Source organism: Harpia harpyja, chromosome 11 (assembly GCF_026419915.1).
Source record: "Harpia harpyja isolate bHarHar1 chromosome 11, bHarHar1 primary haplotype, whole genome shotgun sequence".
In the NCBI taxonomy this organism is placed as follows: domain Eukaryota; kingdom Metazoa; phylum Chordata; class Aves; order Accipitriformes; family Accipitridae; genus Harpia; species Harpia harpyja.
In genome coordinates, this window is record NC_068950.1 from 1,163,214 (window position 1) to 1,174,965 (window position 11,752).

The 11,752-nt window shown below is 48.7% G+C and overlaps 2 protein-coding genes across 9 annotated transcripts in view; both read left to right on the top strand.

The window, feature by feature from the left end:
* DAZAP1 (DAZ associated protein 1) overlaps nucleotides 1–6,764 on the top strand; it is a 27,254-nt gene extending 20,490 nt beyond the window's left edge. For 7 of the 8 annotated variants that reach the window (XM_052802472.1, XM_052802473.1, XM_052802474.1 and 4 more), the window contains 3 exons: nucleotides 223–363; nucleotides 1,263–1,445; nucleotides 5,766–6,764. In XM_052802472.1, coding sequence (XP_052658432.1) covers nucleotides 223–363; nucleotides 1,263–1,445; nucleotides 5,766–5,938 — 497 coding nt within the window. In that variant the 3' untranslated portion in view covers nucleotides 5,939–6,764. Of the gene's footprint in view, nucleotides 1–222; nucleotides 364–1,262; nucleotides 1,446–3,416; nucleotides 3,506–5,765 lie in introns of all 8 variants that reach the window. The other variant, XM_052802475.1, reaches the window with a different exon arrangement.
* A 2,017-nt stretch (nucleotides 6,765–8,781) lies between these two features.
* Nucleotides 8,782–11,051, top strand: RPS15 (ribosomal protein S15). The gene is made up of 4 exons (XM_052802483.1): nucleotides 8,782–9,120; nucleotides 9,492–9,577; nucleotides 9,804–10,038; nucleotides 10,885–11,051. The coding sequence occupies exons 1-4, from the start codon at nucleotides 9,118–9,120 to the stop codon at nucleotides 10,996–10,998; spliced, it is 438 nt and encodes a 145-aa protein (XP_052658443.1). The 5' UTR covers nucleotides 8,782–9,117; the 3' UTR covers nucleotides 10,999–11,051.
* Nucleotides 11,052–11,752: the final 701 nt, after the last annotated feature.

Genomic DNA, 11,752 nt, shown 5'->3' on the forward strand with positions numbered 1-11,752 from the left:
CCAACCACGCTAATTTGTTATCAAGGAATTACATTCTCAGCTGCAATTACTTACAGTAGGGATGCTTGGAGGACAAATATTTCCCAAAGTAAGAATTCATAGAAGGCTGAGACTGTGTCTGAAATCTATCAAACAGCTTTACCCCATCTAGAGGTTGCTGACTTAAGCAGCAGCTCTTCATTATTAAGCTGCTTTAGTTTTTGGTTTCTCTTAATTTTCTAGGTGGATATGGACCACCTCCTCCAGGAAGAGGAGCTCCTCCACCACCACCACCATTTACCTCATACATAGTCTCTACACCTCCTGGAGGATTCCCACCTCCACAAGGATTTCCACAGGGCTATGGCACCCCTCCACCATTTAGTAAGTGACCTACAGGAGTTTGGATACAGTCTATCACCAAATTCAGTCTTCAGCTTTTGCTCATCTTTCTCTGGACTTGGATTTTTTTTCCCCTAGGTTTCATCTATCCTTAGATGTTTTGCCTAGATTGTATATTCTGAGCTATAATTAACTATATAAGTATTTTTGCCAGTGAGTTGGGTTACTTTTTTCTTGGGTGCAGTAATCATTTATGTTCTTTAGTTTACATCTGTCTTGCTAAATCAGTGTAGGTTTGTTGTGTACCCCTATTACGACATCTGAGAGAAAAGTTAGAGATTACTGTGTGGTGACCTGGGCTAGACACAGGCTGGGATTTTTGGAGAAGCTTAAGGAATTAAGTTTGCAACTGGCATTGGAAATGTAAATAGGATTTTAGTACCTACCCCCTCAGGCCACCTTTTGAAAAGTCTAGTCACAAACCTGGTTTAAAAAAGAAGGTGGAAAATAGCACCCAGTTATCTAGAGTTGCTTGTTCTGCTATGAAGAAACCGTTTGTTTGGGATTTTTTTTTTCCCCTCCTAAGATGTTTAATAACATGGCTTACTTCTCACGTCTCTCCTGTGTGCATGTGAGCACACAGAGTTTGGTCCCTAGTTCTGCTTTATCACTTTCTCTTTGCTGGTTGCTGATGTGGCTGCAGTCTTCCTTTGGGGTGAGATTTTTCATGTTAGAAGGTTTGTTGTTGGGGTCTTTCAGCCGCAGTGGCTGCCAGAGTGTAGGAGTGAATTACTGTATGGCCAGCTCAAGGTAACACTTTGGTTTCAGTAGACTTCTAAGTATTTTAAAAAGAAATATATCATACTTTAAAGCCAAGCAAGAAGTCAGGGTGGTGTTTACCCGTGTCTTTTCACATGTATTGTACTTTCCTTGTGTTTCAGGTTTTGGTTATGGTGCTCCACCTCCTCCACCTGACCAGTTTGCCCCACCTGGAGTACCCCCTCCACCTGCCACTCCAGGGGCAACACCACTAGCTTTTCCACCACCACCACCACCATCTCAGGCAACTCAGGACATGAGCAAACCCCCAACTGCTCAGCCAGAATTCCCTTATAGTCAGTTTGGTAAGTAACTGCATATAAAATAAACTCAGCTTGATCTTTCTCCCCTTCCTGCTTTTCTTTTATACTTGGGTAGAAAGTCAGTGTTCAGAAACAGTTTGCTAACACTGAAGGCACTTCTCTCCCGAGTGGGAATGCCAGCCACCAGCTCTCAAGTGATCCTTAAATCATTCACCATTCTAGCCGGAGGATATTTTCTTAATCAAATCTAAAACATTGCTTGTATGCTGTGAAATAGTCTTCAGAGACTTGTGTACTGCTAGGATAAGTTACTGATTTGTACTCTCCCTGAATCTGTAGTTAAAACTTTTTTCTCCAAGAGCTTAATGGAGCTTGTAGTCAACTTTTTTGTGTAACTGACTTTGGTCAGATTGGAGAGTAGACTTCAAGAGTAAGAATAGCATCGAGAGGCAAGCAGTACAGGGTATAAGAATCCAAGCTGTGTGCCTTTTCCTCCCTTCCCCCTATTCCTTTCCTGTCTATCTCAAGTTCTAGTTCTGTCAGAAGTGTGTAAAGCTTAATTGTGCTAAATAGGTAACTGTTTCAGATAGCTGATAGAAGACATTGATATAACAAGTTTTAAGGCAGGCAGACAGTACTACAAAAAAAAAAAGCTAGACAAGTGCTTGTGCTCCTGAGTAAAATTTCTGCTCCTCCCTGTGGAGGCTGAGAGGAAGTTCTCGCCTTGCTTTTCCACTCAGCCCTATTTTTGAGCAGTGTTCTCCAAAGAGCTGTTTGTGGCATACTGCCTTTTTTTTTTTTTTTTAAGGGATTGTAATTGGTCGTTTTCTATTTCTGAAATGAACTTTTTGCATGCAGTAGGCCCATGGATTAAGACTGTTCCCTACTTGAACAAGTTCTCCATGTGTGTTAGTGCCTGCCTGCTTCGTTTGAAGTGCCTGCAGAAACTGTTATGCAATGAACACTTTGTAAAGTTACTTAAATAGATAATATTTGAAGTTCCAAAAATGTAAAACGGACTCTGAAGGAAGATTAGCCTTTCAGATGTGTTTCTAAAGCAAGCATATGTTCTCATGTTGATGAATTTGAAATGTTTTTCAATTTGTTTGTTATAAACGCAGTTGCTTTCATAGATAGCTTTGCCCTTGTGACTCAAGAGGAAGTTGTTCTTGTCTTGCCAGAACTTGTCTCTTTGCAAACTCTTTTTGACGGGGGGTGGACCCTACTAAATAAAGTATAAATCCGTGCACAGTCATTTATATTCAGTGGGGAGCCAATATTTTGGATGTGTTGGGAGTTTAGGAAGAATCTGTTTTCCAACATTGTGAAAAAGTGGGGAGGGGGGATTCCAGTATTTGTTGTGTATGGTACCACTTGCCTCTTGTATATTCTGGGAAGCCTCTTTGCCAGTGAAATATTTCAGGTGTTCTTAGTTAGTCTCTTCAGAGTGCTGGGTGGGGAGGGAGGAGGGAGGAAGAGGTGTGTAGTACTGCATTTTGAGGAAGGTGGCTAAGGAGTTTAGTTGTTTAAACCGCAACTGCAGTTAGTCTCTCAAATCAAGAGTGCTTGTCTAGCCTGAAAGCTGTTATGAGTACAAGTTCTAACAGGGATAGAGGTATTTAATATGCTACAGTACTGCAGAATCACCCACCTGTTCATAAAGCTATGTGTAAAATCTTTTAAACTTTTTTAAAGAGCTTCAGCACTTCATGTGATCGCAAATTAGTTAGGAGCATTGCTGTACAATAGGCAGTCTAGCTGATCTGCATGTATTTACATAAATGCATAAAGCTTATGGGCTTTAAAGAGGCACTGAGTTATCTAATCATTGTGGCATTTTAAGATTTGTCCTAGCTTGACAGCATCTTAAATGCTGCTATGTTTACAGCTAGGATGAATGTAAACACGAGTAAATTAAACACTAACATGGGTGTGTCTCCCTCACCCTGAAAAATTATCTCTGTACAGGGCTCTCTTGGGGTTCGTCACCCTGGTCTCCTCATTTCTTACTAGGGCTGGGTACCTATTCTCAAGACCCTTCAGGCTACGCGCCAATACTTTGTTTACACTCTTATGGTCAGGCTGAGCAGTGAGAAACCTAGGTAGGTGGTGCCTATTTACAACCAATGCTCTTGATATATTTGCGTTTGGGAAATTAACTTGTGTTTCTTGCAGGGTCTCTTTCAAGAGGGTGGGGGGGCAGCATTGTGGCTCAAATGTTTACTTTTGTGAGTAAGGGCAATACAATTCTCTATGTTCATTAGCTGGCTGAAGTGAAAACTCATGACTGAAGTATGAATGATGCTGCTGTTCGCTTCCCAAGCTGCTGCACTGGCGAGGCTTTATCCTGTGTAATCGAACTAAGCTCAGGTTCTTAAGACAGTAAAACTGTCATGGTTGGCACAGCTCCCTTAGAGAGCAGAGCCCTGTGAAACGGCAGGTGAACTGTGTGTTCCACTGTGAGGTGCTGGTACAAACTGAGAGCTGCAGCAGGAATTAAGAAAGCAGGGGGAAGACAATATGTACTTAAATGTCTGGCTGTTCAGGTTTATGCTGTAGGTTTCCTTCGTGATAAACAAATTGAGAACTGTGGTTTCCACCACTTAATGCTCTTAACACTGCAGTGTACAGTGAGAATAACTTTTGATTTTATTTTTTTTTTTCCCCAATCTGAGCCTCACCCCCTTGGCAAACAATCAAATTGTATTTTTGGTTGCCTGCTTATCTCAGTCGGAAAAAAATGACTGGATTAGCATTTTTTGCTAATAGAGGCCTGTGATAGATGTATTTTAATGCTCATTAGTGATAGCAAGTCCTGAGAGACAGGCAGAGCTTGAAATTGAAATACTGAAGACATGCTAAGGACTTTGTTTTGGATTAAGAGAGTTAAACCTGCTTTAAGCCTGCATAGAGAGAAGCAGAACTGCAGAAATGTACTGAGTAATTAGGATTCTTAATACCATCTTTCATAGCAGAGGCTTGCACTGATGCCACTATTATGATTAAGAGTTGTATTTAATTATGGGAACTTTTATTGAATTTCTCAGTGTTCTTAATTTGCATCTAGTTGTCTTACATGTTGGCAGCAAGAATTCCAGCAAGCCTTTCATCTTCACCCTTTCTCCCTATCCCCAAATTCTGCTTACTCTAAACCTACTCTGAATCTGGTCTCTGGCATGGATTATGTTGCAGAGTGGTGGTCACAGTCTCACTGAGTAGGCAGAAGGACAGTGTGGCAGGAGAGGAGAAGTGTTTAGTTCCTCAGACTGAGGAAGAACAAAATAAATGTTAACTTGCAGCATGCATTAGCGTAAAGTTTAGTTGCGACACAGTACCCATTCAGGCTTAAAACTGAACTCGGATGCAGTTGGTGGTGTAGGGGACTTGGGAGAAGGATTTTATAGTTGCTTACTGACTGCTGCTTCTCTTTAGCCAGGTTAGAAGTATTCGCCACCATCTGCAGTAGCAGTAGGGTGTCAGGTTTTGAAATGGAGCTTTGTTTTTTGAACTTGCAACAAACACACTTCAGCCTGCCCATGCAGTGAGTTTTCAGGGAGGGATGTTAGTTCTTTCTAAGGGCAACTTTGGACCAAGAGTTCCATTATATAAAGTATATAATGGGTGCAGTAGTCACAACCTTCTGGATTCTGCTTTGCCAACTTTGCCCCCTCATGTTTCAATTTACCTTTTTTCTATTGAGTATTCCTTGAAAGAGAGGCTGATTAGTTAATTAAAGTAAATATTTGGGCAGCAGTGCTCTTGTTTTTTGAAAGGGAAATTAAGATTGTCTTCTCCAGTGTGTCTTTTCCGCGAAGGAATTTTTTTGACTGTCCAGGGAAGATGGTGAAGCTGACTGTATGAAGCCTGAGTTCTAATAACTGTGTGGTCAGTGTGAGGTGCTGCAGTATGATAGCTGTGAGATTTCAGGAAAAACTTCCTTGCTACATCTTCATCTCTGCTGAACCTGACAGTACCAGTTTTTAGCCAATAAAAAACCCAACCTAAAACAAAATAAAAATATTCGGAATAAGCTGGCAGCAAACCTGCAAGCCACTTCAAGTTTCTGAACAGCCGTAATATGATAGTTTAACTACCAGCCTGGGTAGGATTACCTCTAAAAGTGAAAACTACCATTTCTGCATACCTATTCAGTTCTGCTTTCTGCCTGTTTCTTCTGTATAGAAGGTAAATAATTGCAAGAACTGAAAGCAGCTGCTTATCTTAAAATGTTAGACCGAGGTGTTAGCTCCTGAGGCCGTGCATGCGGGGAGGGAGCGGCACCAGGTTTTGAATTTGCGCCTCTGTTGTGCGTGTGGATGATACTGGAAGCTAACCCCGCTGCCTTTTTCCACTTCTCCCCAGGGTATGGACAAGACTTGAGTGGTTTTGGACAAGGTTTCTCTGATCCCAGCCAGCAACCCCCTCCCTATGGAGGCCCCTCGGTGCAACCATCAAGTGGCCCACCTGCAGGAGGAAGTGGTTTTGGACGAGGACAGAACCATAACGTGCAAGGATTTCACCCCTACAGGCGCTAGCGTGAGCTGGCAATCAGGGAATTCTGTCCACACAGGGATGTCTGGTACCAGCTGAACCCAGGAATCCCAGACTTCTGAACTTGTGACAATCACATACTTGATGGAAGAAAAACCTAACAACATTTTTTTTGGGGGGTGGGGGAAGATGGCTTCTGAAGGCAAAGCTGTGGGTGTTTGGACTGCAGTTTTTAAATATTTTCCTTTCTCTAACCCATCAGCACAAATAAAGAAAATGTCACTGGTTCAAACTACAGGGTTTTAAAAATGTCTTCAGCTTTAATTCAAAACTTCAGGTTTCTTTTTTTTGAAATTATTTTTCCTGAGCCTTTGTTTTACCGTATATTGTAAACTTTTATGTTTAAAAGAAAAAAATATATACATTTACAGATTGTGAAATTTTTAAGAGAAATTTTCTACTATGTATGCTGGCTTATTTTTTAATTTAAAACAGGGTTTCCGTTAGCACTGTTGGAAGTGAGGGTAAGCTGCAACCCCCTTACTCCTGACATTAGTGGTGGGGCGGATGGTTCAGAAACTCTGGGAGTTAAAAGAAATCTACTGAGTGTATTTTGCTTTTGTTACCTGATGGTATAGAACTGGTAACAAGGCAGGTGCAGACTTGTTGACGCACAGAGTCACTTACGAAGCGCAGTGTTAGATCTGTGCTTCAAACGCTTTCAAATCCTCTGTGGATTTCATTAGGGGTTAACGGAGGCCTTGTTAAGATGTAGATTTCCCTCAGGCAAAAGGTTTAGGTGCATTTTGCACTAACCAGTGATTACCCCTGGTTTGAATAAAGAGAAGTACATTTGGATTAGAAACACAAGCCTGTCTCCATTTTTTTTTTTCTTTTGACAAAAAAGTTTCTTGTGAATTTGTGTTTTCATGAGAAATCAATTGGCAGCCTTGAAAATCACGTCTTAACATCAGTATACAGGCTTACGCTGTGCCTCAATGGACTGTTAAACTACTAGCAGTGGAATTCAGTCAGCACTTCTTCATGCTCACTCAACTCTTGCCCTCTTCATGAGAGAATCAGCTGTGCTGGTGCAGGGTCTGGGGTGGCACTGTCGGATTTGCTTTGTAGAGGCTGAAGAGCCATCGCAGCTGTTGTTGGCTCTGACCTGGATTGGATTTGACGTGGTGAAGGGCTCTTGCACGGAGTCTACTAAACCTGCCGGCGTGCCCGTCGCCAGAGCTGCAGGCGGCTCTGCACGCTTTAGGTCAGTCGCATGTTGACGGCGGTGACGTTGAATGCTGCTCTTCATCTGACCTTGAGGCTTCAAGGCGCTGTGCAGAACGCATTCTTACGAGCTGCAAGGGGCACATGTAGGTATCTCACGGATTTGTGCACCTCCAGGAGAGTGTCCCTCGTCTCTCTCTTTCCCCACTTCTGAAATCCAGAGGTAATCTTGCTGGTGACGTGATCTGCTGATGCTTATTCAGGGCTCATGTTCCTCATTTCTGTCCTGATGCAGTAAGCGTGCTTTCGCTACCTCAGGTTGATGATCTGGTTACCATGTACCTCTTTTTGGGGGAGGTTCTCTGTAACTGCTGAGAGCAGCATAAAACGGGTAAAACATGGATTTACGAGCATCTTACGAGCATCTTGCTGTGTGGATTAGACCTGGGTCTTCTGGAGTACCGCTTTGCCGTTTGTCTCATTTAAATGCGGGGTTGAGTCCATAGGAAAGGAACAGTTCTAACATGGTAAATGAGCACCGCGCAGTGAAACTGGTCGTTGGCTCAGAGGCAGCAACACGCCACGTCTTGTCCGTCCTTTACACGCGAGTCTGAGGGCAAGCTGCTGTGTCAAAACCAAACCTTATCCGAGGAACCTTCTCCCAGGGCTCGTGTACTGCTGGGTGTGCGTCTGTGCTTGTTAGTTGTCTCTGCTCTCGTTAATCGCTATTAATAGGGCTTACCTCTTCGGGAATGGATAGCGCACTGTTGCAAGTTTAAAGGACTCTTTTTGCAGGAGCAGATGTGGTGTTGCTCAGCACGACTTCAAATTCAGGATGTGTTGGGATGTGTCTGTGGTGCTGGAGGTCGCTGGGTTGCTCTTGGAAGGACTTTGATCAGTTCAGAGGGGGTTTTTTTGTGGTTTGTCTGGATCGCACCAGTTCCGCTCACTGTGAATCCTCTTGGCTCTGCTTCTTGCTCTGTTACTTCCACGAGCACAAAGCATGCGGTGCTTCCCTGCCGGAACGGGAGCCGCTCATTTTGCATTCCATTTGCAGAGGTGTAACTTGGTGCTCTGCCTTTGACGTGGTGCGACCGCTTTGACTTCCTCGTTGAGGTTTGGTTTGTAATTTACCACTGTGCGAAATACACCCTGGGAAATGGTATTAGTGCAAAACCATGGCACTTCCAACGGCACGCAGAACGGAAGGAGGCCTGAAGTTGTTCCTGCTCTGCCGCCTTTCAAGCTCTTCTCGGATAAAAGGTTTTGGAGACGGATACCTTCTGTGCAGAACCAGCTCTTGCAGGTTAGCGCAGGACCTTGCATCTGTGTGAAATTCATCTCCGCCCAGGGACAAACCCAATCGACCTGTGCCGAGAGATGAGCCGTCTGTCCTCGCTTTCAACCCTCTGCTCGGAGCCCGAGCTGGAAAAGCTGCGCGGCTCCTGGTGGGAAGCAGGAAGGCAGTGGAAGACGAAGGTCCATCGGTGAAAGATGAAGGCTGGGCGAGGGATGCGGCGGCGAGGTCCGGCGCGTGGCTGCAGCAGCAGGTAGTAGCCGTGCCGTGAAGGTGACTTCGGCATCCCTTCTGCAACGTTTATCTCTCCGGTTTATCTCCTGGGGCTCTGCCTCGAGCTCCTGACCCCCCTCTCTGCCCCGTGTGTCCCCCGCCATCTGCCCTGGGGAAGGAGGAGCAGGTTTTGGGGGGAAGAGGAGGGTCTGTCCCTCAGACAGGACCCTGTCCCAAAGCAGAGTGTCCCTGCTCCGCCCTGTAGCCGTTCTCTGCACCAGCGCCAACCCACACCCACCCTCCCTCGCGTTATACCCGAGCCCCCACAGTAGCGCGGGGCGCGGCCCCTTTAAGGGAAGTGAGGGCGGAAGCGCTGCTGGAGGTTGCGGGGGGCGGGGCTTCCCGCTCCTTCCGCCCCGCCGCAGCTCTCGCGAGATCCGCCGCTTCCGGCCCGAGCGCGGCCTTTTCCGAGGAGACCCGGCCAAGATGGTGGGTGCGGGAGGGGGAGGCGGCGGCTCTAATCGGGCTCCATCCTCCGCGGGGGCGGCCCGCAGGGGCCGGGGCCGCCGCTGCCGCCGAGGACGGCTCGGTCTCTTCCCTGGGGGGGCAGGGGGCTGCCCTCCCCTGGGTCCTGCCGGGGCCGGAGCTGCCCCGGCCGGGTTAGGCCTCAGAGCGGCGGGAGCCCCCTTCCCCAGGGCCGGGCCCGGCGGCGGCGTTGAGGATCCCGGGGAGAGGAGGAGGGGGGGCGGCTTGGGGGCCCTGCGGAACTCGGTGCCTGCGGCCTTGCCGTGGGTGTGGGGGGGGTGAGCGAGGGTCTGGGCGGCCCTGACACCCCCCTTCCCCCGTGCTCCCGGCTGCAGGCGGAGGTGGAGCAGAAGAAGAAACGAACTTTCCGGAAATTCACCTACAGAGGGGTGGACCTGGACCAGCTCCTCGACATGTCCTAGTAAGAGCCGTCAGTGGGGCACTGCCCTCCCCCCTGGCCTGGGGTTGGGGGGCTGGGGGCTGTTCCTGCGGGTTGGGGCAGCTGAAAAAAACTGGTGTTTTGGTTGGGTGGTTCTGTAATTTCTTGTGTGGGGTGTTTGAGTGGGTAATGTTGCCAGTGCGAGGTCCCCAGGGGAGTGGGCTCCCCGCGGGCTGCGTTCCAGGCTCAGTTTCTCCATCCCTTCCAGCGAGCAGTTGATGCAGCTGTACAGCGCCCGACAGCGCCGGCGTCTCAACCGGGGTCTGCGCCGCAAGCAGCACTCCTTGCTGAAGCGCCTGCGTAAGGCCAAGAAGGAGGCACCGCCCATGGAGAAGCCGGAGGTGGTGAAGACCCACTTGCGGGACATGATCATCCTCCCCGAGATGGTGGGCAGCATGGTCGGCGTGTACAACGGCAAGACCTTCAACCAGGTGGAGATCAAGGTGAGGCGTCACGGCAGCATCCCGACAGCTCGGTTCCGAGCTGAGCTAGGCATCCTGAACACATCTGAGTTATGTTTTTTAATGCTTTCTGTAATCCTGCTCCTGCCCTCTGTCTGAGGGGGAGGGCGAGGCTCCTGCTTGGAGCAAAGCCGGCCCTGAGGGACACCTGAAAGCGTCTGTCCTGAGGACGGGCTGCTCGCACAGGGGTCTCGAGGCTTTGGTGTGGCTTGGAAGTAATGAAATAACATGGCAGTTGGGAGCACGCGTGTGCTGCTGCCTCAGGAGGGCCGGGGACGTGCGCTGGCTGCGCTCAGCCCTGGCTCCCTGCCCACCGGCACCGGTTTCGGATGAAACGGATCCATGAGGTTTCCTGGGAGTGGAATAACCTGCAGGGTGGTGTGACCTGATACCACTAGTGTGATTAAATGCCGCTTTCGGTTTGTACCTGGTGTTACATCCAACCTGAAAGTGGACCGAAAAGCCCCCGAGGCTTGTGTCCCCCCTCTCCTGGGAGGCACGGTGCTGGTTGGGGGCTCTTGCGGGGCAGAGGGAGCCCCTCACCCTGCTGAAGCCCTCCGGCCCCACGTGAAACCGGCCGCGCCCGTTGGCCACAGGCCCTGGCCACCACGGGAGGAGCCTGGACACGGTGACAGTGCCGCGGGCAGTGCCTGCTCCACGCGTGGCGTTGTTGGAACAACCGGCTGCGCCAGGGCTTCTGCCAGCGCAGGGATGAGGGTTGTGACTGTCCCTGACCTGCTACAGGGGCAGTTTGGGGAGGGGGGGTTGTGGTCTGTGCCGCTGGCCCGGGTCGCTGCCTCCAACGTGGATCTCTCCTTTCCCTTCCAGCCTGAAATGATCGGTCACTACCTGGGGGAATTCTCCATCACATACAAGCCGGTGAAGCATGGCCGGCCTGGCATCGGTGCCACCCACTCCTCCAGGTTCATCCCTCTGAAGTAACGAGGCACTGCCGGGAGCCTTTTCCACGTGTAAATAAAGATATTTCTCCCGGCTGTTTCTTTCCCGGCCTTGCGGTTCCCGGGGTTGTGGGCTCACGTCGGGGTGGGCTGCGGGCTGCGGGCTGGGGCACAAGCGAGCAAAACTTAATCACGATTTCATGTTTTCCTGAAGGTTTTCCTTTCTTTTTTTTTTGGCACTCCTTTTCGGTCAACACATGCAGCAAACACTTCTCTTCAAGTGGGTTTGGAGGATGAAGGAGAATTCCTTGCACTTTGCTGGAAAGTGGCAAATGGCACTTCCATGTTATTTTATGGCACTTCCATCTCTTTAACTTCATTTTGTGGCATTTTGAGCGATGTTTGTGTTGCCCCAGGCAGGTGACAAAGGGTGTGCTTGCCAAATTGAGAGGTGGGTGGGTTCCCAGGGCTTCAGAGCCAGCCCCGCTCCTGGGGGGGAGGCTGCCAAGGACACCGAGATCCCAAACAATTATTTTCTCATCTTAGATTTGTGGATTCCAAAGGCTTTTAGTGTCTTGTTGGCTCAAGAGTGGTGGTGGCTGGGGCGGGGGGCGGTGAGCTGGTGGTTCGCAGCTTGGGCTGAGAGGGAGGAACGTTTCCCTTAGTGGTTCTGGGGGGGGGAAGCTGCTCTTCAGTACAGGGTGGATGATCCAGGGCAGATGGATGATCCAGTGCCCCCGGGTCCTGGGCCGAGGCCAAGGGAAGCCGGCCAGCAGCCGATGGCTGAGCTGAGAGCC